The 18,067-nt window shown below is 47.9% G+C and overlaps 8 protein-coding genes across 8 annotated transcripts; 5 read left to right on the top strand and 3 right to left on the bottom strand.

Annotated features, from left to right (window-relative positions):
• Positions 1 to 159: 159 nt before the first annotated feature.
• N7487_010188 (ankyrin repeat domain-containing protein) lies at positions 160 to 3,746 on the top strand (the record flags this gene model as incomplete). Its single annotated transcript, XM_056877918.1, has 3 exons — positions 160 to 249; positions 318 to 834; positions 892 to 3,746. 3 exons carry the CDS (start codon positions 160 to 162, stop codon positions 3,744 to 3,746), a joined length of 3,462 nt encoding a protein of 1,153 aa, XP_056726498.1.
• A 1,140-nt stretch (positions 3,747 to 4,886) lies between these two features.
• N7487_010189 (AIM24 family protein) lies at positions 4,887 to 5,873 on the top strand (the record flags this gene model as incomplete). The annotated part of the gene is made up of 3 exons (XM_056877919.1): positions 4,887 to 5,130; positions 5,233 to 5,582; positions 5,655 to 5,873. The coding sequence occupies 3 exons, from the start codon at positions 4,887 to 4,889 to the stop codon at positions 5,871 to 5,873; spliced, it is 813 nt and encodes a 270-aa protein (XP_056726499.1).
• Positions 5,874 to 6,646: 773 nt separating this feature from the next.
• On the bottom strand, positions 6,647 to 7,930 carry N7487_010190 (translation initiation factor eIF2 subunit beta; the record flags this gene model as incomplete). Its single annotated transcript, XM_056877920.1, has 4 exons — positions 6,647 to 6,944; positions 7,013 to 7,505; positions 7,591 to 7,699; positions 7,919 to 7,930. The coding sequence occupies 4 exons, from the start codon at positions 7,928 to 7,930 to the stop codon at positions 6,647 to 6,649; spliced, it is 912 nt and encodes a 303-aa protein (XP_056726500.1).
• A 316-nt stretch (positions 7,931 to 8,246) lies between these two features.
• N7487_010191 (uncharacterized protein) lies at positions 8,247 to 8,780 on the top strand. The gene is made up of 2 exons (XM_056877921.1): positions 8,247 to 8,570; positions 8,642 to 8,780. Exons 1-2 carry the CDS (start codon positions 8,297 to 8,299, stop codon positions 8,743 to 8,745), a joined length of 378 nt encoding a protein of 125 aa, XP_056726501.1. The 5' UTR covers positions 8,247 to 8,296; the 3' UTR covers positions 8,746 to 8,780.
• Positions 8,781 to 9,555: 775 nt separating this feature from the next.
• N7487_010192 (uncharacterized protein) lies at positions 9,556 to 11,581 on the bottom strand (the record flags this gene model as incomplete). The annotated part of the gene is made up of 2 exons (XM_056877922.1): positions 9,556 to 11,121; positions 11,171 to 11,581. The coding sequence occupies 2 exons, from the start codon at positions 11,579 to 11,581 to the stop codon at positions 9,556 to 9,558; spliced, it is 1,977 nt and encodes a 658-aa protein (XP_056726502.1).
• Positions 11,582 to 13,103: 1,522 nt separating this feature from the next.
• On the top strand, positions 13,104 to 13,952 carry N7487_010193 (RNA recognition motif domain-containing protein; the record flags this gene model as incomplete). The annotated part of the gene is made up of 6 exons (XM_056877923.1): positions 13,104 to 13,123; positions 13,195 to 13,267; positions 13,331 to 13,437; positions 13,496 to 13,764; positions 13,819 to 13,854; positions 13,903 to 13,952. 6 exons carry the CDS (start codon positions 13,104 to 13,106, stop codon positions 13,950 to 13,952), a joined length of 555 nt encoding a protein of 184 aa, XP_056726503.1.
• An 876-nt stretch (positions 13,953 to 14,828) lies between these two features.
• Positions 14,829 to 16,029, bottom strand: N7487_010194 (gamma-glutamylcyclotransferase; the record flags this gene model as incomplete). The annotated part of the gene is made up of 6 exons (XM_056877924.1): positions 14,829 to 15,362; positions 15,416 to 15,500; positions 15,589 to 15,593; positions 15,680 to 15,729; positions 15,833 to 15,864; positions 15,935 to 16,029. The coding sequence occupies 6 exons, from the start codon at positions 16,027 to 16,029 to the stop codon at positions 14,829 to 14,831; spliced, it is 801 nt and encodes a 266-aa protein (XP_056726504.1).
• Positions 16,030 to 16,990: 961 nt separating this feature from the next.
• Positions 16,991 to 17,826, top strand: N7487_010195 (uncharacterized protein; the record flags this gene model as incomplete). Its single annotated transcript, XM_056877925.1, has 2 exons — positions 16,991 to 17,700; positions 17,742 to 17,826. The coding sequence occupies 2 exons, from the start codon at positions 16,991 to 16,993 to the stop codon at positions 17,824 to 17,826; spliced, it is 795 nt and encodes a 264-aa protein (XP_056726505.1).
• Positions 17,827 to 18,067: the final 241 nt, after the last annotated feature.

Below are 18,067 nucleotides of genomic sequence, written 5' to 3' on the forward strand. Positions count from 1 at the left end.
AGATATCCATCCATAGCGCATGGATAATGGAGGGGTGTTCTCTTAAGAGAGCGCGGTTTGGGCGTCTGTTTGAAGATTTTCTGTTAATTCTGTGAGTTTTATCATATGAACTATGTTGTATTATGAATTGATGTGTTATGATTTACGATGTTTTCCATGATGCTTTCTATACTGTTTTTTATATCTTTGTTTCCTCTCGTTAAGGCTGATGATTGGGATGATTTCACGAATAATCTTGCTACTGACTTGGTATGTTTTTATTGATAATGTCTGAACCAGACAGGCCCCGAGCGGATGTGCTGATATTTCGATCAAAGGCTCCTTTAATTACCTTGTTCGGTGAACGACTCACGAAACAATTTCTTTCCGAATCCATCAGAACTCTCGATAATGTCATTTTCGCCCTTTCACCGCTAGGAGTCTTAACTTCCGTTGTGTCGGTAATCAGGGTATGCGGAAGTTCTTCACTCAGGGCATTCGTCGGACGGGCACAAGAAGGTCCCGCTGAAGCCGAAAGCGAGCTCCTTCCTTGCGTCTCAGAATCCACTGCAGAGCTCTTTAACGATGGCGGTATTACACGAGTCTTTGGCCGGCCCAAGATCGTGGAGATAGTTGCTTGGGAGGATGTGAACCCTCAGACTGGAGAAAAGGGGACAAAGATTGGCACATTGAAAGATGCCCTTGAAGAAAAGGCTTGGTCTTGCAATGCCAAAGTTTCACCTAGTGAACTTCCAGAGCTGAACATTCCTAATCTGTCATTGAACAAGGGGATCAAGAGGAGAGATCCAATTTGGTTTCATTGTGCTGCAATACTTGGTGGTATACTGCAGAGTGGTGAGTACTGCTCCTTCTTTAAATTAAGCACGGAATAATATTGATGATCCAACCAAGGCACTATTATGTACGCTGTACTTACGGTGTTTGTGTATCCCCAGCATTTTCAGAAAGACGACAAAGCTGTCGCCTCATACGCATTCCCACTCTATCTCATCGGGACAACTCTTCTGTTTCTCGGAATGTTCTTCTGCGCATTCATTATGAAGCGGTCTTCAAAGGAGTTCTACCTCAAAGCGGAAAAGTCAAGCAAGATATACTGGCTGCAGCCTGGTAACCAAGATGTGGGCGACCAGGTCTTCAATGCTTTCTTGGCTGTGGATGAAGGGTCCAATTCTACAATGACCAAGGACCTTCGTTATATTAAATCGATCAGGGATCGAAGATTTGAGAGGAAGTATTTGGAAATTTACTCTACCCTCGCATCGACAATTTTGGGATTCATCTTCCAATTCATCGGACTCAGAGGCCTCCATGCATCTGTCACCCTAGCCCAGCTGGGATCGACATTTCTAATGTCTATTATACGAACTTGTCTGCGCACAGAAAGAATGACGCCTGACGAAAATAAGATCAAAGATGACCGGGAGCTCACGTCTCACAAACAGCAAGAGATGGATTGTTTTGCATTTTATCTCGAGAAAGTAGAGTCTTTTGAACTCGCCTCGATCCCTGATCAGCCAGCAAACATGCCTTCGCCGATATTAACGCCCGATCTCGAACCTCCTCTGGCCAAACAATTAATTAGAACTAGGACCAAGTTGGCGGATCTCACGACTAGCTCAAGACAGAGTCTGGGCGCAGATTGGGACGGAATGCCTATTCGCCAAGTGGCCTGCAACCTCGCAGAGACAATCGAGTCAACAATGGATTTGATGTCTAGTTGGGGAGTTAACCTCGGAAAGACATTTGAGTTCCGACTGGGTTTTAAGTGCAAGGGAGCCTCTCCAGGCTCTGTCACTCAAGCCCCGGGAACGTATTCAATTGGTCTCATGCGATGCGGTGATGCTCTACGGTGGAAACTGGATGCCAGCGAAATGGAAGCGATTCTAGGCTTGTGGACTTGGTCACTCTATAAGTCGAATAAAAACTGGCGGAACTCAACCCTTTGCCGCCTCATTGGATTGAATGAAGACGAGGCAAGTAGAGAAGAAACATTTCTCTACTTTCACAAATGGATCTTCAGACAAACGGAAGCGAGATTAGTGCAATCTGCAGGGTATGATAATTCATCACGCCTATTCGGTTTCGAGCCCAAGGACGTTTCCTACGATGGGAAAGTCTTGGCTGTCAGGACAGAAAATGAGCTCGAGACCATGATAGCCCAGGATATCTACATTCAATTCCTCAAGGAAGTGTTCATCAACTTGCATGAGTTAGGTGGGGATGTTGATCTTATTCCTGGATTGCAAAGTTCATTTTTAGCATCCAGCACTCGGATTGATGATCTCATACGTTGCTTTGAGAATAACAAATTGGGATCAAGAGAGGATGCATTGCTATGCATAGTTCCTGTTCTCAGGCGTAGAAATCTGTTACCAGATCTCGCGGCAGACTCGGTCAAGATCAGGGCGCGCAGGGAGCAGCTCATTGGGCAAGGTGATTGGAAAGGCGCATTTTCACTTCTCCGATGGATTTGCCAGCGGTCAGAGAGTTCCCAGTTCGAGCGGTCAGTCTACGAACTGGGGTTCCTGTGCCGCCGGGCACTTTTCAGCACACACAAGCATGTCCGCAAAGAAGGGCTCGAACAGATATGCGCGCTTCTAACATCCGACATCAGAGATGAATTTATTAAGTCACACACACATTTGTCACCCTTGCACAGGTCCGTACCACAGGATCGTGTAGAATGGTGGAATTCATTCTCGCGCCAGCTTGGATGGATTGCGTGGAACGTTTCAACCAATGTTCCAGGCATGGCATTTTGCCAACCTACTTTGAGATCGCTCAATGTGGCTGAGGATCTGCCTGGATCCCACGATCAGAACCAAGACCCAGATGCAGTCCAAAAGGGCGTTCGCGCTGTTAAGGATTGGCTCACGTTGCAAAAGATCGATAACATTAAGCGCGAAGAATATTCCGAGGACGAAGTTCTCGGTTTTGAATGGATGATTAGGAACAACTTCCATGTTTTGTTATATTTCCTTTTGTTGCGATGGGTGGAGATTAGTGAAGAGCTTCCCGCCCTTGTTCGGATCGGATACAGTCTTGCAGCAAGGACAAAATCAGAACGAGCACTTGACATACTTCGCCGACAGGGTGCGGATATTGAGACAATAGGTCCGGACAACCGTTCAGCGTTAAACGATCAGGTCTGTACCCAAGACCTAGAGGGAAGCCGACTGCTACTGCAAATGGGAGCCGATCCAAATGGCAACATACAACAGATGAAGATCAGTTCACTTGCAATCGCTGCCTATGAAGGCTTTGACGACATTGCTACATTACTTCTACAATTTGGAGCATACATGGAGATTCCAGACCATGTTGGTCTCCGTGCCCTACATTGGGCAACCAAAAATAATCATTTTGATACCGTCCGGCTGCTGCTATCCCATGGAGCAGAAATTGACCCGCTGGGGCCAGACGATTTAACACCGCTCCACTCAGCCGCAATGAACAACCAGATACAGATGGCTGAAGTGCTCATTAAAGGGGGAGCCGATGTCAATGCTATAGGCCAAAACGGCCAAACCGCAATGATGCTATCTATTCACGAAAGGAACCCAATCCCGATGTGGCGGTTGCTTGTGGATAACGGAGCCAGCCTTGATTTGGTTGATTATAGTGGATCAACGGTTTTGGATCAGGCCAGGCAATTCCATTATACCGAGGCAATAACGTTTTTATGCCAGGTGTTAGAAGATCGAGGTATGAAGAGCGATGAGATGCAACATTGCCTCAGTCACTAGTTACCTTAAATCCAGAGGTACTCGGAAAATGCGAGAACTCGTATGCAAAAGCAAAGAATCCACGCTACTTTGACGCGACGTTATTCATATTGCCTTCTGATAGTCTGAGAATTGAAATTCTAGGAATTGCGGACATCTTGATGCTTCATACTTGGTATCGAGTCTGCTGATGCAAAGTGTTAATCTGCCCCTCATATTTGCCCAGGCCTGGGCAAGGTTTCTTTCGATCTTGGTAGCTCTGTGGCATAAATTGTATGATATTCCGACGAATGAGCTACGTACATCGATGTAGGCTCGGCAAAGATGGCACATAGGACACACCAATCAAGTTGTGCACATGCAACCTCTCTTAGCGCCCGGTGGAGAAGATCAATATGCAATACTCCGTACTATACAGTAGTTCTGTGTGACTTGTGATTGATTGACCGTGTGCTGCAAGTCTCGTCACACGCCTAATCTTTTGCTATAAAAAAATTCCGTTCTAAGAATAGTGTGCTCATGAGGGGAAGCTACCTCTCTCCCCCTTAAAAGAGATGACCCCGCGAAACCCACTTTGAAATCCATTTCACGCGTTCTTACAAGCACCAGGTCATTCGAATAGCCATTACTCTATTTACTCGAAATAATACGGGAAAAGCTACAAGTTGTTGACTTGACAATATTTTCCCTACCAGTGAGTTTGATCTTTAATGCTTTCAATCTGTCCGTGAACCCTCGGATTCTGACCCCAAAAGTACTTCTATAGGAAAAAAAAAAAAAAACCATCTCAATCGGACACTAAGATTGTACGGAGTACCTAAATCCGCAAAGCAAAATGTCCCAGCACAGTTATCCTCCACCACCCATGTCAGGTCAGTACTATTCAATCCAAAGAAATCTGCATACTGACCCATTGTCTAGCTCCGGCCCATGTAACCAGTAATTAATCCCAATGGTGTCTTTATTGTCATAGTACTAAATATCATAGCATTTACACATCCCCAGATCTCAACAGTTGCAGCTCCTAACCCCCAATATCCACCTCCCCCAAGACAACCGCATCCAAATGGAGCATATACCTCAGCCACTCCGCCGGCAGAGAGCCCACAGCCCCATCGACACACCCCTTCAAATGGGGGATATGCAGCTCCCCCGCAGTCAATGAGCCCGCCTCAGGATCCAATTTCCCAGCACAATCAAGCTGCGTTCGATTACAATGGCACGATTGGAATACAAAAGATGCCCGGAGGTGCTCCGGCGTATGGGGAATTCAGTGGAGCAAAGGAAACCCTCCAAGATGATACTGGGGTGTTCAACGGCGGAAGTTTCAGGATCAGCCACCGAGATACCAACTCCGTTTTGACAGTGCAACTGGCAATGGGTTGTCCTTTGACTGTCAGACCTGGTAAGTCATTCCTCCAACAATCCTGGTGCACAAATGTGCTCTGGTTGATAGCTTTGTTCGAAAGATGTATTGGCGAGGAACTAATATCCCTTTGATTCTTAGGCGCGATGATTGCAATGTCTCCAACGATTACACTGAGAGGAAACATCTCGTTTTCATGGAAGAAACTGATCATTGGGGGCAGCATGACTATGTCCCACTACACCGGTCCCGGGGAGCTCCTGCTGGCACCTTCAATGCTGGGAGATATCATGGTCATTCGGATAGAGGACCCAGAAGAATGGAAAATCGGACGTGACGCTTTCCTTGGACACACTGCTGGTGTCGAGCATAAGTACCAGTCTCAAAGTTTGTCCAAGGGTGTTTTCTCCGGCGAGGGATTTTTCATCTACAAGATAACAGGTACTGGCATACTTTGGATCCAGAGCTTTGGTGCAATCATTCGGAAAGATGTAAGTCTATCTTACCTGATGATTTGGAAGTCTGAAAAAGAGGGATCCATCTAACACACCTTCTCTGCAAAGCTTCGCGAAGACGAGACATACTTCATCGACAATGGCCACCTTGTGGCGTGGAATTGCAAGTACAAGATGGAGCGTGTGGCCTCTGGCGGTATCATCTCCGGCATTAGTTCTGGGGAGGGCCTTGCCTGCAGATTTAAGGGACCGGGAACCGTCTATCTACAGACGAGAAACCTGAATGCCTTTGCTGCCCAGATGAAGATAAGCACCGCAAGTGGTTAATGCTGGTGTGCTTATTCGATCAGCACAAAGCACATCCAGCGAATTCTGTTTGCGAGATGTATACGCCTGACCTTAACTTGTGATCATATGTTTTTGTTGTATACTCATTCGATGCATCGGGCACAGACCCAATCGTGAGCAGGTCTCCGTTCTATACCAATTTGCTATGTTACAGGCGGATGCTCTGATGATCTCAGTATATTTTGTGTGAACTATTCTATTTTTGTCGCAAGGTTACTATCAAAATGTCAATTGAGTCTGACATTCTACTTATAAGACTGTTGCCGTGACTTTATGTGAAGTTCTATAAAAAAAGCACTCTATGCCCATTGAAGATCTTTGATGTCTGCTCAATCAGGTTGAGGGATAGAGCTCACACCCACCTAAGCCTGAGACTTCTACAAGTACTTGGATAATGGGCAACCCATTATCTGTCGATGAGTAGATTAGACTCGTAAACGACAATTTCCCGCGGGGTTTAAACAAAAGTGAAATAAACGTTGAAGAGTGGGCGGCTCTACCACCACCCTGAACGTTCACCTAGAATGCAAGATCACACAGGCCCAAAGGGCAGGATATAGTGATATCAGTCCATTTCATGCGAAAGTACTTTTTATTCTTCAAATCGTTTCCTCATCTCAAGCCCGTCAGGGTAAAAATCAAAGCAACAGTGCGATATTTCCACCCGGCAAAAGCTCTAGTAAGTGACACGCCATAAGGAAGAGATAAAAACAAGCCCTTCCTTCGCAAATTGCCAGCACAGCTCCCTCCACTTAGCCCACACGCTTTCTGCGGCCGATCTGGGAACGGAAACCGGTCTTGATGGCGGCGACGGAACGACGAGATCCGCAGGAGTTGCAAGTAACGAAATACAGACGGTTCTCTCCCTTGTTGAGCTCGGTGTCGGGGCTGCGGCACGTCTTGCATGTGACGTACTCAACAATATAGCGACGCAGAACGGATTCGATACCCTTCTGTTGGAATCTTCCCTTGATGACCAGACGACGGCTACCGTCGACACTGCCTGATGTACCGAGTTCGGCGAACAGGAATTGGGTGCAGTGCTCCTCGCTAATTAGGAACAAAAACAGTTAGAAAGGAGATCTCAAGGAATACATGGGGGAAAGAGTATAACGAACCTTCGCTTCATGCGCTTGCAGATATCGGCGATGTTGGCGAAAATGGTACGACGGTTACCTTCACGCAGGCACTGGGGCGGGGGGATCTTGTAGGACTTGGCGCCGCTGGACAGAAGGTCGGGGTGGTGGCTCTCGATGAGGGAGAAGAAGCGGGAGACGAGGAGCGAGTAGGGGATGGCTTGTGTGGCGTCGTGTGCCCAGATACCGGTGCCGGCCTCGAGATCACCCTCGGGCAGCTCCTCGGGCTGATCCTCGCCAGCCTCCTCAGCAATACCAGCCTCAGCGAGCTTGGCGTCGAAGTCGTTGGGGTCGGCCTTCTTAGACTTGCTGCTGCTCTTCTTTTTCTTCTTCAGGGCGGAGGGATCGAATTCGCCATCGGCGGCGGCGGGGGCCTCCTCGTCATCACCAGCATCGGCGGTCTTGGACTTCTTGGAGGACTTCTTCTTTTTTGAGAGACCCTTGAACATCTCGGTGACCTCGTCGACATCCTTCTCTGTATATTCAAGAGATTCGTTAGTGGGGCTGAGGCAAAATCGACCGGGGGGAACTGGGCCTGGGATCGGAGAGCTATTGCATACCGCCTGTGGGCTTCTCAGCCGGAGGGGCGTCTGTGACTTGGCCGTTGGTATCCATGATGACTGATCCTTCGCTGAATGCGACCGACTTGCGCTGTTTAGTTTCGATTTCCTGAGCGGAGCGGCAAAAAACGGTGTTAGTTCTGAGAAAAAAGAGAAAAAGCAGAAGATATCGTATAGCCTGGCTTTTCAATAAAAAGTACCAGTCCTTAACCCGGGCTCAACAATGTGTGTTCTTGGATCACTGAGGTTGGCGGCCGAGGGGTCGATATTGTGCAGACTCAAAGAAAATGTGGGAGGGTCGGTAAAAAGACAAGGGTGTGTGACGTACAGCGTCCGCCATGTTTCGAGGCTTCAAAGATGCTATTCGCTCCACCACAATTTGTTGGAGAGGAGTTCAGGTTGTTGTGAATGCAAAGAGCTAGAGCAAGAGTTGTCAAATGTCAAAATTATCGCTGGAATCTGATATCGCCAGGCCTGAAGGCGATTCTGTTATCGCGGTACGGGCACGTGATGCTCAACTGAGTCACCAGATTACACAGTCACGTGATTGTGATTACGGAGCTTAGCCGTGCCGGTCGATCAAGGCAAACACCAGGTTCTGGTTGCTCTCACATTGACGTATAACCGCAGTAGGCAGGCCGCTGCTTGATCAACATCGCTTCCATTCATCTCCTCACCCTCACGTCTATTTACAGCAATCTCCACTATGTCTTTCCCCTCTCCAGACAGCTCGAATCCGTCATTCTCGATGTCCGCGTACATGGTCCCCTCCCGACAGAACTCATACTCCGAGTCCGACGATGAGCTCGCTTCCCTCCCTTCAGAATCTACAAACGAGTCCGACTTGGATACCTTGTCTGAATATTCCTCTGATGCCGAGGCAGAATGGCAAGAAAGTATTGAACAACTGGAGCTGCTTCTGAGTATGGTCCTGGTACCCTTCATTGGGAAATACCTGGGGCGACGATGCGCATATTGGAGTATGTGACACCAACAAGCTTCACGATCTTCGTATACAAAAGATCAGCTTACTAATTTATTGTTCTTTTAGGTTGGACTCGATTCATGCAGTGGCAATACCCCGTTGAAATTGTGATGCAGAACCCGGGCGCATTCAAGGCAGCGGGTGTGATCGAGGCGGCTGCGACTCTATGATAGATTATAGTCCCAATCGCCTTGTAAGCACTTGCTGCATCTCATTTTTACCAAGCGTGCCATCGTCAACCGTACCACCCATCTCTCAGCGTTATCCCTATACAAGACCGACCCGACTTATTTTCGTGGACTCGGCAACATATCCACGACCCAAAAGCTACAAGATTGCCTCATCGAATTCAAATTCCAAATAATTCTTGCGCTGGTTGTATCTGGCGTTGCACAGGGACCCGGAATCGAATCCAGTGTTGTTTTCCCTGGCCTTCGATCTCCCATGGTTCACAGTTGTTCTTCGTCCAACGGCGGCATATATGGATAGGTCAGCTCCATAGCTTGAATAGAGACAGGCATTTGGATTTGAGCCATCCGATGATGTGTTTAATCCCCCTGTCCCAAGACTGTTATATACCCAATGAATTCAACTCTCATCAAGATCGATAAACCAGCGCAACAGTGTGCCACCTAAACCATTACTGACTTGCATGCTCCATTTCGTAGCTGAAATATTAGGGGCCTTGATTTAGATATAATGTGTCAAGTCAATCCCAGACTGAATTGACCTAACATTTGTTACTGGCCCTGGCCTGATCATACGACTTCGAAGGAGAGAGAGAGGTTGCCCTCATGCACGCCATCTTGAATTTCAAGATATTTCGAACCTTTATTGACAGCTGAGGTTCAAGCTAGCTAGGTACGTGCATGGAGCTGGCGATACTTGTTTTGATATTATTGATGATTGATGCAAATGTGATCCAGCTTTCTATTGACGCTTTTGACTGCCCAATTTAATGCCCACATTGCCGATGAAAATCAATAGAGTTTGTTCTGTCTCCAGAAATCAGATAACCCTGGAGGCTGACTCTGTCTCGTATCGATTTCAGTTGACGCGCGCGGTTGTGACCGGCCGTATCCAGTAGTCAGCCATGGCAAGTCATTGTTCTGACCAACACAAGGATCGCCCGAATAACTCGTGGGTAGTTCGTGTTGTGAAGAAGGCTCAGGCGGTCTTTCATCATACCGGTCTTGTATGATGTCTCGAGAGACCATTGCCAAATACTCTGGGTCGCCCGCCTCTACCTGTCGGGTAGGAATGTCGGACTCTGGACTATCCGGAAGCTCATTACTATTTAGTTCGGGGGATTCAAGTAACTGCTGTAAGTCTGATGCAACTTCCGCCGCAACTTCAGGGCGCACAATGACACGGTAAGCAGCATCCAGTGTGCGATAGAACACATCATCATCGAGTCGACCCAGCTCATAGAACTCGGTGTCAGACATAGGGGGCTGTTTGACCTCTGGTACGAATGCAGGAAAAAGGACTGCATCCTGTGCCGATTCCTGGGGGAAAGGCTCACACTGATCTTCGTTCAATATGTCTATGAATCGATTTGGGCTGTTTGATGTCCTGGCAGACTCCAAATTTACACAACCGGGTTCATCTGAAGCTTGAAGTGGTCGGCTTGACTGTTGTTCGAGGACCGAAGGTTGGTCGGGTGGATCGTCGTCCACACTGCGAGCAGTTTCACAAGCGATGTTCGAACCCGGTGTTTGCTTCGACATTTCATTTTGCGCACTACCGACATTGACAATATCCAAATGGTCTGGTGCAACGATCTCGGAAATCTCCTGTGGAGCGGCTTCGGCTGCAGCTGGCTGCCTCAAGTTGGCTTCGGGCGAAGCCCGCCTTTTGTTGCCGGCTTCATTTGACCATGCTGCCTTTCTCTCCTTCAAAATTTCCCATAATTCAGCGAGACTCCAATACCGTCTGGCCAAAACGGTGTTTGTGATCTCAGAGAATAGCGCTTGGGGATATACTCCGACATGCAGCAGGCTCAGCAGGTGTTGTTCGAGGGCATCGCTTTGTTCAGTGGTGTCGACTTTGGTTCCTGTCCAAGTGTATGGAATAGACGATGATTCCTTTGTTATCTTCCTTCGTTTACTGTGAGACACGGGTGAAGCACTACGGGAGTGGTTGGAAACCGCGGAAATCTCGCTGGCGGGCGTCTTATTAAACGTGAACAACGGCGCGAGTGAGGCGCCAAGTTGGCGTTTCACACCAAGCAACTTGTTGTTTGAGCGAGACGTGTCGAGTTTGGTGTTATTTCCAGTATCATCGACCTGTAGCGCTTGTGGATGGTACCCTTCGTACTGTCCATCCAGAGTGTCCCTGGCGGTCGATGTGGGATATGAGCTGAGATTATTCCTCCGGGACAGGAAGTTCATCTCAGAAAAGGCAAGATCAGATTCTGGGGCAAAATTATGTGAGTTGATGGTCGCTTCAGGTTTTGCAAGAGCTGGCAAGGTATTTCCGTGGTGATTCATGATAGAAGAGGATCGTCCCTTGCTGAAGATACCCAGGTTCGGGTTGCTGCGCAGCTATTTGGAGTAAGTAACATGCAGCGAGACCGAGCAGAAGCCTACTTACTGTCAATCTGTTTCCTGTGATATTGATGGCATGGAAGTCATCATTTATGGTATGCCTCCTGCCCCGGGGTTTCTTGGTTCTTCCTTTGCGAGACTGTGACTGGCTCTCCACAGCCGATAATGGGCCTTTGTAGTCATAACGATCCTCACGAGTCTTGTGTCTGGGTCTTAACTCGTAACTCTGTTGAGATCTCTTGTGGCTCCCATTCCCTGGTATGGTCTCGTGAGTAGACGGTGCTTTGGTTTCCTCAAGGCGACTCGAAGCTCTTTTCCTGCTAGCCGAATGTCCGTTCCCAGGCATACCGTCGGATATCTCAAGTGGGATGCGGATTCGTGGTATGCTCGTTGCAAGAGCTGTATCCTTCACCTCTGTCTGGTTCTCAGCTAAAATTCTGTTAGCGCGAAGCTCCATGTTTCTTGCGACAACAACATGCCTTCATCTTGGTGGTGACTTTGTTCCTGATCCTCCACAGTGGAAAGCCACTGATAAATTGGATTATTGCTCTGCATCAAGAAAGTTCCTAGAACTCTGCGACTGGGTTGTATCTGCAGAAATGTAAATGTAGACTTAGGAGGGCGCCTTTGTTGTTGACAGAGTGAGGTGATATATAAAAGCACACAAATCCAGCGACCGCTTAGGAAAGTGCGACCATCTCAACTTCCTTCGGCTGTCTCTTCATTGTTTCTTCATTTTTTCCCATAAATTCCTAATGTTTGCTCTTTTGGTGCGCTCTGTCTCTATCTCTCTCTTGGCCCTTACATGAGAATAATTCCTTAAGTCGATTCACCTGTCATTTGCTTCTACTCAAAGGTTTTGCTATTCCCTCAAGGCTCCATCTACTGGAGATGCCAACATTGTATAGACGCAAGCTTTACTCCGTACGCGGACCCCCCATTTCCGGGATGTCTCCCGGCATATGGAGCACACGGCCCACGGACCAAGCCGCATGTGGACCTACAGCGCACTGCCCCTCTACTCGAATACACGCACGAGCAAAACCAGGTTTGCGACGATGGCCAGACCCGACGGGCTAGACCCATGGCGGTAATTGAATGTAGATCCCAGCCTGTATTGCTGGATCATTCTCAACTGTTCCAAGATTAGCAGTCACTTCCCGACCGAATGAGGAGAAAAATCCACAATGCATAAACACGCATACAACCAATCATGCATAGACCTGCGAGGTACGGGGTCTACTAAATTCCACAATCCACGCATGGAGACTCCACCCAAGATAGTGTTGCTTCCACGAATGGATTTATATCCGGGCTCTTGTGGACAAGAAGTACGGGTTTAGTCTGTACCCCATATATGGATTCGCAACAGAATCCTTGGAATCCAGGTGCTAATCCAGCCCTATGAAACCCAACACCGAAACATGTTACATTTTCAATCAAGTGAGGGGCAAACAAAGGTACATCAGCCGTTGCCCTTAGTGCCGCCAATCCAAACGGAGCCTCGGATACCATTTGATTGATCACTGACAAGCCCGACCCGCAATTCAATCAGCTCAAGGTTTAGGCCCGTGGGACTGGCTATGGCGTGTTTATCTCTGCAGCATCCCCCTCCCCCACTTCGGAGTACTCTTGAGGTTAAGCCCGGACTTGCCTCGCTCTGGTCAAGCTCCTAGACAAAGACACAGTAAGCAGTAATGAATTATTCTCGTTGTGGACTTGCCGTTAGCGTCCGACCAGTGGAAAATCCCCGGCAATGTGGAAGCCCTAACGCAGTGTGATTGTTACACGGGACTGGATGCTGACTCGCCTCTTAACCACTAGGATCTCCCTGTCATCTTCCAGCCCGGACGGATTCCGATTTTTATCCTTCCTTTCTTTTCGATCACCTCCTTTTTTTCCCTCATCTTCTCATCCTCGGATCAAGTCAGCTCGAGCGTTGTCTTTCTTCCAGCTTCCTTTGTTAGGTCTTTATCACGATGTCTAAGCTCTTTGTTCAGTATGTATTTTCTATAAGAGCATACTTGTGCTAGTAGCAGCCAATCTAACCGGTGCTGCGATGGAATTTAGCGGCCTTTCTTGGCATACTAGCGATGACACCTTGCGCGAGGGTTTCCAGCAATTCGGCGAGATCCAAGAAGCCGTCAGTCATGAACCAACGTACATTTCATATTAATCGAGCTTCTCCTGACTCTACTGGCTACAGATTGTTGTGAAGGACCGTGCGACTTTGCGTAGTCGCGGCTTCGGCTTTGTCCGCTTTGCTACTGACGCCGAGGCGGATGCTGCTTTGGAGGCCATGAACAATCAAGAGTAACCTACCAACCTCACATTAATCTTGAGTCTAAGAGAAATCTCACATGTTGTTCAGATTTGACGGACGGGTCATTCGCGTTGACAAGGCGTTCGACCGCCCCCAACGCTCCGAAGGTAGTTTCCAGGGCCGTGGTGGATACAACTCCCAGCCCCAGTCCAGTTACCCAAGTGCAGGTGCAGGTGGTGCGGGTGGCTACGCTGGCTACAACAATGGCGGGTACAACAATGGCGGCGGTGGATACGGCGGGGGCTACAACCGTGGTGGTTACAACTATGCCCCTAGCGGTCCCGCTGGTTACGGAGCAGGTGGTCCCGGCGGTTATGGTTAGTTTTATTTATTTGGACATCTCTTGTTGTTTTTGCTAATTAATTATATAGGTGGTGGCCCAAACACCGGATATGGCGGTGGCGGAGGTGAGCTATTCTGTTATCTCGATGGCGACATTAACTAACGTCCAAAAGGCTGGCGCGGGAACAACCACGAGCAGGCTCCTCAAGACGGTCACCATTAGATGATGTCTTTCCATTTCCTCTCTATGTGCCTTTCTTCTTAGGAAATTCTTTCTAAAAGAAGTGACGATCTACGACGACCGGAATATGGTGGAAAATGAATTGGGAATAGCGGGGTGCTACCCCCAGTCTTGAATTTTGTAACGGGGGATTGCTATTTTTCTTTATGCTCGACTTGTTAGGAAGGGAATATGGGTTTTCTGGCTCGAGCTTTGACTTTATTGGTTGCAGATTTGAGCTTCTATACGATTGCGTTTCGACCTATCTCGCCTAACAAACTTTTGAGGTCATGTTTCTCTTTAGCAGACAGACCCATGTGGTTTCAGATCTGCAATGCCTGTTTGCGTTTCACGGCATGTCCTTCCTATAACAGGGCACACAGCAGAAGTCCAGTGATTTGATGGATATTTAAGCATAATTTGAGTCTATCCAAGCAAGGGCAACGGGTGACGAACCGAACTATGTACCACAACCACGAGGGTTTTTTTTTTCAGGGGGAAAAATCAGGCATCGCCTGCCACTTCTACCTATGTTCTATTATTTTGGGCGACAATTATACTCATGCGAGACAAAATTCCCGTTGGGCATCCTTACTTCATAGCCCAGGCTGGTATTGGGAATAGTCCGAAATATGTACCTAATGTACTTTATAATAACCTTAGAAGATCGGACAAAACCAGAGTTGCTCTATAGCCCATACGCTCCATAGTGTGGAAACAGTGCATTTGCTACTGCCAAAAGCATACATAAGAAGAACCTCCGCCATCTGTTCAATCGCCTGTTTCACGATCTATACATTCTACTAGGCAGATATGTAACCTATACTATGTGCTAGCATAAAACATCAAAGTCATCAAGATAGCCTCAGCCCATACATCTCATTCAATAGTCGTACGACCATTCTCACGATCAGGCTCTTCAGCCGAACCCTCCAAAGACCTAGTAACCTTCAATTCTGCCTCCTCTTCTTCAGCCTCTGCAACTCCCTCAGTCTCAATAGCCTTAACCCTCTTAACCAGATCAGTGACATGAACATCCGCAGTCCCAAGCCCAAGCCCCTCAAGAGCCTTCTCCAACAAGAACAAATACTCAGAACCCTTCCCACTCAATCCATGCCCAGCACTAATAACCTGCGCCACATTCTGCGGTTCGCGGTCAGCTGGGTCACGCAGGAACTGCGGGTTAGTCGGCTGGCCGACGTAGAGCATGCAGGTGATTGGAGAGGAGCCAGATGAGCCGTTGGCTCCTTCGATATCCACTGTTGGGTGAAAGGGCGTGTAGTGCGCGCTGTACCCGTCGATTTCCCGCTCGTCGAGGTAGTCGTGGACTTCTTCGGCGTGGGAGGCTGGGATGTGGTATGCTGCGCCCCAGACTTTGCCTGTGGTAGATGCTTCTGATTCTAGGTGGGCGAGCTAGGGAGATGTGTTAATATAGCTTTGTGAATCAGGGCGGAGAGGGGACATACCGGGTCGTCTAAGGTCTCCCAGAAGGTTCGCTCGATTACGGTGACTACTCGGCCCGGTTTTTCGGGGGTGCCGCGGTGATCGGTACTTTGGGGGCATGTTAGTATTTTGCGGTTCTTATCGGGTTTGAATTTGAATGGCAGTGTCTGTATATTGCACACAGTCAACGACATACCTAGCCTATAATTCAAGGAGTTGATGTTAGTATAATTATTTCAAATATGGGCGTATATAAGGCCCTTTCCCCAAGTGAAGAGTTCACGCACCTGCCAGAAACGCCGCACGTAGCCATTAATATAGCCTGGTACGCGCTGGTCTAGACGATATAGTTAGTTGGCTTATTCTTGATCAGAAGCGACCATTATGAGATCTCGTTTTAGTGCTGCCATTGAGCATATTCATATGCCAGTCTCGCGTACCATAATGTGGAGGCGGTTTCCAGATCAAACTCCTATATACATAATCAGTATTCGATATTTGACGCCTCGGCGACACCATTCTAGAACAATGAATTAACCTACCCATAACCAAATACCCATAGATCACCCTTAGGAAAATGATTCTTCCACGTCCGACCGTCCGGATGGACCTGATGTCCTTGTGCAACGGCAGCCATATCAACTATACCAATGCCAAATGCGTTCCAATGAGTCTATTGGCTGCTCTTTCAACCTTCCCGAGATCCGGAGAGGGGATGGATTAATAATTCGCTCCGGCGACAGCTCTTGGGCTAATATTTGCAGGGAGCAGCGAGTCAACCTCAGAGAAGATAATTTAGGACTCAAACTGTTTGATAAATATGGGAGGCTGTTGTAAATTGAATTTGATCACAATTGTATGAACATTCGAAATGTCGAAGTGGCCCAAAATTGTTCATACACATTTTGTTTGCATTGTTTGTTCTTGGGCATCCCGCCATCTGCGCGCTGGATGAGACATCCCAACACTTTCAATGTAGAACAGATAAGCCCTGAGATGATCTATACATAGAGTGAATCAATATATTCACATTCATTCCCGGAACAGAAGATGCCTAATAATGTGGGATCATATTCATGTGAGACGTTGGCTCCTGTCTTGAAAGATGTCTTATTAGACTCCGTTCAACGGGAGGGCCAAGTTCAAGCAAAATATGGTAGAAATGCAGAATACAAATGCGTACTCTTTCGGAACGAGCGATAAACTGTAGGTCCAGGTTGCAACTAAATTGATGGCACTCGACAGCTGCTTGTTGCCGCTCAGATTGTCAACTTTGCTCTTTGATGCATCAGGCATGTGTTCAACTTCCAAACACCCCTGGGAGCCGATGAGTTTGAGCCTGAGACCTCCAAGTCCTCATGTTATTGGTCTAGTATGGGCTCTGGAATCTTTCGATGGCTACATAAGCCAATTGATCCTATCACCGAGACTCCCTAATGTACAAATCCTCTCCACCTTCCCCTCTTCAGCAAAAGGGCTGCGTCAATCAAAATTCCGTCTCTGAGCAAGATGTTTAATCCGAGCTGCAAACATGGGGATCCCTCATCTAAATCGCAACAGACTGAACACAGGATATCTGGGTGGCAGATATAAGTGCGATGACATGTATTGAAGCCGCGGAAATAGTCGAGAGCCTGACGCGATTCCAGCTGACTGGCTTCGATATTACCGACGACCATCCCCCCGTTCCTGACGAATCATCCGCGAGATCAGCCCCATATGTTGATGTCCCATGGATCAGTTGGAATAATATCCACGCCACAGATGATATAGCCGAGAACTCAAACTTGGATGGATCCTTCACGGCGCTAGTTATGGGAAAATATGCGATCCCAGCAGGGGATCTCGTGAACCCGGACTCCAGCGACATGGTCATCAAGGCAATCAATCACCAGGATAGGATTCTCAGAGCACAGGTATTCAGCAATTACTCTCGCAGTGCAGCAGACGGCACGCTGGGACATGCCCCTCTGCCCGGGAACATCACGATGTCGAATCGACTGCGTTTGTCACCAGATGCGGCGTCAACACGCGTTCTTGAAGCACTTCTCGGTTCTATCCTCATTCTGGGCATCGTCGGTTCCATTCTCATGAACACTGATCACATCTTGCCAAAGAACCCGTCTAGTATCGCCACTGTTGCAAGTCTCCTTGCCGACTCAAATATTCTCGCTCGGTACGAGACAGTTATGGGTGATCTGAATGAACTGTCTATTGGTCGGGCTTTCTTTTCCCGGCGTCACTTCTTTCTCGGATTCCGGAGGGATGCGTCTGATCAGGGGATTCTTGGCAAATCTCGGAAGATCAGGTTTGCCAGAAGTACTGTATATACCTTTCGGAAGGAGATAGTGAGACTGTATGGGATAATGCGTCGATGTGGGTGAGGAAGGACTTCCGGACAAAAGAAACTAGTGTTGAAGAGCGGATGGTATGAGCCTTCGTTTGGAAGAAGCTGTGGACAGATCTTGCTTGCTTATCTATGTATGCATCATGAGAATTATCACACTAAAACGGTGACGTTTCCTTATTAATATTGGCATCGACGATCTGCACCATGGCAAAGGTCAACGTACAAGAAGCGGACCATACTCGGCAAACTTCGATATTTGGTAATCCTACTGCTAGGAATACCATTAGATCATTCTGTGTGTTGCGATACAGAACGTCCATACATA

This window comes from Penicillium crustosum (assembly GCF_028827405.1).
Source record: "Penicillium crustosum strain IBT 35664 chromosome Unknown utg000004l_segment0_segment0, whole genome shotgun sequence".
Lineage (NCBI taxonomy): Eukaryota > Fungi > Ascomycota > Eurotiomycetes > Eurotiales > Aspergillaceae > Penicillium > Penicillium crustosum.